Source organism: Seriola lalandi, unplaced genomic scaffold (assembly GCF_002814215.2).
Source record: "Seriola lalandi dorsalis isolate HSWRI2012SDOR001 ecotype SW California unplaced genomic scaffold, Sedor1 jcf7180002054564, whole genome shotgun sequence".
NCBI lineage: Eukaryota > Metazoa > Chordata > Actinopteri > Carangiformes > Carangidae > Seriola > Seriola lalandi.
Window position 1 is genome coordinate 154,360 of NW_019525117.1, and position 6,584 is coordinate 160,943.

A 6,584-nucleotide genomic window follows, 5' to 3' on the forward strand; every position below is an offset into this window, starting at 1 on the left:
ATCATCATCACACACTAAGGGGTGAAGATGTCGGGTCGGTCAATGTCACAGGATCAACACCAGCTGCAGTACCCAGAACCACCAGCAGGTGAAAGTCACAAGCTGCTGCCGCAGAGACTCAATGCGATGATGATGATAAAGGTCAGAGCTGTTGGAATAAAGATTCAAATATAACTTTATTAACATTATCAGTAAAGTATTAGGTATCAAGTTTTTTTTTTTTTTTAAACAATATATTTGTTGCCACCAATATAATTAAAAGTACAATAATAATGATAATACATTTTCATCATTTATAACTACAGTATATATTTACATGTGTATATATACATATATGTATATATATACATATATGTATATATATATATGTATATATATATGTACATATATGTATATGTATATGTACACATACGTATGTATGAGAAGCTGAATATTTCAGTGACATTACAAAGTTGTTATCTTACAGTATATTACAGTATATTATAGTGCTTTACAGTATATTAAAGAAAATTATATTTCAGTGTATTAGAAGGATTTTCACTCTAAATGATGGTATTTTCATAATTGACAGAAAAAAAAAAATCTCTTTATAGATTTGGTCATAGACCAGAGTCCGCTACAGACTGTAGACCATCCAGGTCCTGGTCCCAGAGGACAGTTACACAGTCTGCTGGTTTAAACTTGAGCTTCTCTTCCTCTTCCTCCTCTGAGCTGATGACATCACAGGAAAGTGTCACCTGACAGCTGAAAACACAATAACATCAGACACTATGTTTTGTTACTTTTACATGTTCTGTTTTCACTCTGTCAGTGTTCAAACATCTACATTTATTATATGGATTATTATATCTGAGATTTATGAATTTTTATGTGAAAATATATAATACTGTGTCTCCTCAGAGACGCAACCTGTCAGTTCACCTGTCACTCACTGTTTGCACATCAATATAAGGAAGAAGGATTTTCCATGTGTAGAGACCAGGGGTCTGGCCTGGGGGACCGAGCAGGGGCCAGGGGCCACACCCACACATTATTATACTAATGGTTTCCCCAGGCTGCAGGTGAGTGCCCCTGGAGAACCTAAACACCTGGAGGCAAATAATTTTCCACCATAAATATATATATATATATATATACACATATACTTCTCGCCCGAAAAGATGCTGGGATAGGCTCCAGCCCCCCTGCGACCCTACTAGAGGATAAGCGGAAGAAAATGGATGGATGGATGGATATATATACTGTATTTCAGGTGATGTGAGACACAGCATTTTATATTTTCACTTTAACATTAGAATTCAAATAATGTTCATATGTTTATACTAAGGACAGAAGCAGGTGATTGTGCAGCTTTAATAAATATCTGATGATGTCACCCTCATTAACAGTAGGATCGTACTTGTGTGGTTGAAGGTCCTGACTGGTCTGAGTCTGTCTCCTGTCTTCTCTGGTTCTTGGTCTGCTTCCTGTCCAGGGTCCATGTGATGTGATGGAACAACAGGGGAGAGATGTCCAACTGCAGGAGGACAACAGAGAGTTAAAGACCGGCCCTCAGACCAGATCCACCACAACGCCCTGACTCCACCCACCTCTCTGTAGAATGCTCTTCCTGGTATGGAGATCGAGGTGAGGATGACTGTGTCTCCACTCTGTCTGATCCTCTTGACTATGTCCTCATGCTCCATGGATTCAACAGGTTCCCCGTTGACAGCCAGCAGCAGGTCTCCATCCTCCATCCCCGCCCCCTCAGCTGGACTTCCCACATCCACCTCCCTCAGCACATGGACTGGAGAGGAAGGGGGACAGGTTCAGATCAGACCACGTGAGTTTTACTGAAGGTTTGAATGTAGACCACGTGAGGCTGATCACACCCTGTGTGTCCAACACTGACCTGAGAGTCACAAGATCTCCATGGTAACGCCTTGAGAGCGTTCACATCATCAGGATGGTTGTATGATTACAGAGTTAGTCCAATGTAACTTTATTTCTTAAATATGAACAATGACCTTTGACCTGATGTGAGGCCGCCATGTTTGTTTTCAGGCTCTTCTTTAGTCTGATATGTCAGAGCTTAAGAACAAAACAACATGAATGTTGACAGGAAATGTGTTTACAAGTTGGAGCTTTCAGAACTGGTTCACCTGTATGCTGTGTGACTGTTGCCATGACAACCTGCCAGCCCGCTGACATTTACTAGTTTCTGAATAACGGATGCAGACGTCATGTTTTAAAATAGTTTTGTAATAAAATAACAATAATAATAATAATAATAATAATAATTACAATTATAATTCCAGTCTAAATCTCCATTATTCATTTTTATTTCCAAACTGTACGTATTCAGTTGTCCAGGTGTAGTTGGCAGGAAACTCACCTCCTGTTTTCTGAAACCTGTTTTGTTTCTGATTTGCTATAAACATGGTCTTTATGAACAGGCTCTACAGGTGAGTGTGTGTCACTTGTCCATCAGGGTCCATCAGTCTCACCTATCTGTCGAGAGCCTGCCAGCCTCTCCTGTCTCAGCAGGAAGCCGAACCCATCCAGGCCTTTAGCCAGGTGCATGGCCTTGGTGGTGTGGGGGAGTCTGCAGCACTCGGAGACCACAGGCAGGATGGGCATCCTTCTCCTGAGGTAGGAGGCCTCACTATCACGGTCAGCGACCAGCACCGTCACCGAGGCCACGCCCCTCTTCACCTGAGAACCACACACACTGTCACACACAGGTTCAGGATGAAAAACACACAGCTGAGGTGTGACTGAGGCGACTGGACTCATACAGTTCTGCTGAGAGTGGAGTGCGTGAGTGCTGAGACCAGGACGCCGTTGATCCAGATCAGTCTGTCTCCGCTGCAGACTCCGGCTTTCTCTGCTGGACCGCCGGTGACTGTGCTCACCAGATACTGACCCTTCTGACCTGAGGACACGCCCACACTGCTGTCATCATCATCATCTTTATCATCATCTTTATCATCATCATCACCATCATCACTATCATCATCATCTTTATCATCATCATAATCATCATCATCTTTATCATTATCATCACCATCATCACTATCATCATCATCATCACTATCATCATCATCTTTATCATCATCATTATCATCATCATCAACTTTATCATCACCATCATCTTTATCATCATCATCACCATCATCACTATCATCATCATCTTTATCATCATCATCATCTTTATCATCATCACTATCATCACTATCATCATTATCATCATCACTATCATCACTATCATCATCATCATCACTATCATCATCATCAACATCATCATCATCATCATAATCACTATCATCATCACTATCATCATAATCATCATCATAGTTATCATCATCATTATCATCATCAACTTTATCATCACCATCATCTTTATCATCATCATCACCATCATCACTATCATCATCATCTTTATCATCATCATCATCACTATCATCATCATCACCATCATCACTATCATCATTATCATCATCACTATCATCACTATCATCATCATCATCACTATCATCATCATCATCATCACTATCATCATCATCATCATGACCATCACCATCATCATCACTATCCCCATCATCACCATCATCATCATCACCATCATCATCATCACCATCATCATCTTGAACATCATCATCATGAACATCATCATCATCATCATCACCATCATCACTATCATCCATCATCATTACTATCATCAACATCACCATCACTATCATCATGAGCATCACCATCATCACTATCATCATCACTATCATCATCACCATCATCATCATCACCATCATCACCATCATCACTATCATCATGAACATCATCATCATCATCATCATCATCATCATCACCATCATCATAACTATCATCAACATCACCATCACTATCATCATGAGCATCACCATCATCACTATCATCATAATCATCATCATCTTTATCATCATCATCATCACCATCATCATCATCATCATCATCATCATCATCACCATCATCACTATCATCATCTTTATCATCATCATCACTATCATCATCATCATCTTTATCATCATCATCATCACCATCATCACTATCATCATAATCATCATCATCTTTATCATCATCATTATCATCATCATCATCATCAACTTTATCATCATCATCATCTTTATCATCATCACTATCATCATTATCATCATCACTATCATCATTATCATCACTATCATCATCATCATCACTATCATCATCATCATCACCATCATCATCACTATCATCATCATCATCACTATCATCACCATCATCACGGTCACTATCATCATCACCATCATCATCATCATCACCATCATCATCACTATCATCACCATCATCACGGTCACTATCATCATCACCATCATCATCTTTATCATCATCATTACTATCATCACCATCATCACTATCATCACTATCATCTTCGTCATCATTACTATCATCATCATCATCATCATCATCACTATCATCATCATCATCATGACCATCACCATCATTATCATCATCACTATCATCATCATTACTGTCATCATGAACATCATCATCATCATCACTACCATCATCATAACTATCATCAACATCACCATCACTATCATCATGAGCATCACCATCATCACTATCATCATCACTATTATCACTATCATCATCAACATCATCACTATCATCATCATCACTATCATCATCATGACCATCACCATCATCATCACTATCATCATCATCATCACTGTCATCATGACCATCATCACTATCATCATCATCATGACCATCACCATCATCATCACTATAATCATCATCACTGTCATCATGACCATCATCATCATCACTATCATCATCATCATCATCATCATGACCATCATCATCATCACCATCATCACTATCATCTTCATCATCACTATCATCATCATCATCATCACTATCATCATCATCATCATCATCACCATCATCATTACCACCACCATCATCATCATCATCATCATCATCATCATCATCATCACCATCATCATCACTATCATCATGAGCATCATCATCACCATCATCATAATCACTATCATTATCACTATCATCATCACCATCATCTTCATCACTATCATCATCATCATCACTATCATCATCATCATCATCATCATCATCACTATCATCATCATCACCATCATCATCACTATCATCATGAGCATCATCATCACCATCATCATAATCACTATCATTATCATCATCACCATCATCATCTTCATCACCATCATCATCATCACTATCATCATCATCACCATCATCATCACTATCATCATGAGCATCATCATCACCATCATAATCACTATCATCATCACTATCATTATCATCATCACTATCATCATCACCATCATTATGTCAAGACGCGGTAAGCCTAGCTTAGCATAAACAGCTAGCCAAACTAACGAGCCTCAGTGTTTAACCAGTTACATGCTGAACTTAGTTGTTGTGACGCTTCACTTGTGGGGATGAAGTCATTAGGTTTCAGAAGCAGATCAGAACACAGTGATAGGAGGTAACCCATTAACATCAGTGGATCATCACAGAAGCACGTTAATCCAGCCGTTAATGAGAAGTTAACACAATCATACGGTGACATAAGAGGCGTACCCTCCACTGAGAGGAGGCTCATCCCCAGGCCTCTCTCTGGGTCTCTGCTGATGTGACACAGTCTGGGTCTGGACCAGCGGTCCCCTTTGGAGACCTGGGCCAGAGTCTTCAGGTCCACACCTGAAGACACAGCCTGGAGAGGGTGACAGAGTCAGAGGAGCAGCTTCATGCAGTAATATTAATGATATAATATAATATAACTGAATCCTTCTCCCAGATCCCTCTGCACTGATGTCACATCAGCCTCAGTGCGTGTCACATAAAACAGGTACCAGGTAAAACCAGTAGCTTATACAGTAATGTTGTACTTTAATGTAACCTCTCACTGCTAGCTTAGCTTCTGGGGCTAACTGTAGCTACATATTAGCCCTGTGCACTTAGCATAGCATCTGTAGCCTACTGGACAAAATTCAACCTCTAAAACTAATTATGGGCATTCATAATTATCATGAATGTGATCAGTGTACCCGCAGGGTGATGCTGTTACTATGTTTACATGTCAGTAAGAATCAATACAGATCAATAATCAGCAGGAACACACCTGTTCATACTCGGCTCTCCTCAGCACCAGGAGGAACAGGTGTAAACCACACGACTGGATCTTCCTCACTACCTACAGGTAAACACAGATGACTCAGTTTATATACCTGTTCTACAGAGGTGGAAAAAGTAAAAAAAATATTGTACTCAAGTAAAAGTACCAATACTTTGATGAAATATTACTCAAGTAGAAGTAAAAGTACTCATCTGAAAATGTACTCAAGTAAAAGTAAAAAGTAGTTCATTTGAAATGTACTTTAAGTAAAAGTTACTTAGTTACTTTCTTTGTGTGGGGTGTGAGGGGAGACTAAAGACTTCGTGACCACTTCTCTATTGTAACACCCGCCTATGTACATATGGGGGGGCCTGGGTTATTCTTATGATATTCCCTTTGTTTTATGCTTTAAACCAAATAAAACACCACACAATCC

At 39.5% G+C, this 6,584-nt stretch overlaps 1 protein-coding gene across 1 annotated transcript in view; it reads right to left on the bottom strand.

Annotated features, from left to right (window-relative positions):
* Positions 1 to 414: 414 nt before the first annotated feature.
* LOC111662559 (Na(+)/H(+) exchange regulatory cofactor NHE-RF3-like) overlaps positions 415 to 6,584 on the bottom strand; it is a 13,201-nt gene continuing 7,031 nt past the window's right edge. The window contains exons 5-11 of the mRNA XM_023416455.2: positions 6,155 to 6,226; positions 5,614 to 5,746; positions 2,778 to 2,914; positions 2,487 to 2,694; positions 1,590 to 1,786; positions 1,400 to 1,516; positions 415 to 744 (exon numbers count right to left, since the gene is read on the bottom strand). Of these exons, the coding sequence (XP_023272223.1) occupies positions 721 to 744; positions 1,400 to 1,516; positions 1,590 to 1,786; positions 2,487 to 2,694; positions 2,778 to 2,914; positions 5,614 to 5,746; positions 6,155 to 6,226 (888 nt within the window). The 3' untranslated portion in view covers positions 415 to 720. The remainder of the gene's footprint in view (positions 745 to 1,399; positions 1,517 to 1,589; positions 1,787 to 2,486; positions 2,695 to 2,777; positions 2,915 to 5,613; positions 5,747 to 6,154; positions 6,227 to 6,584) is intronic.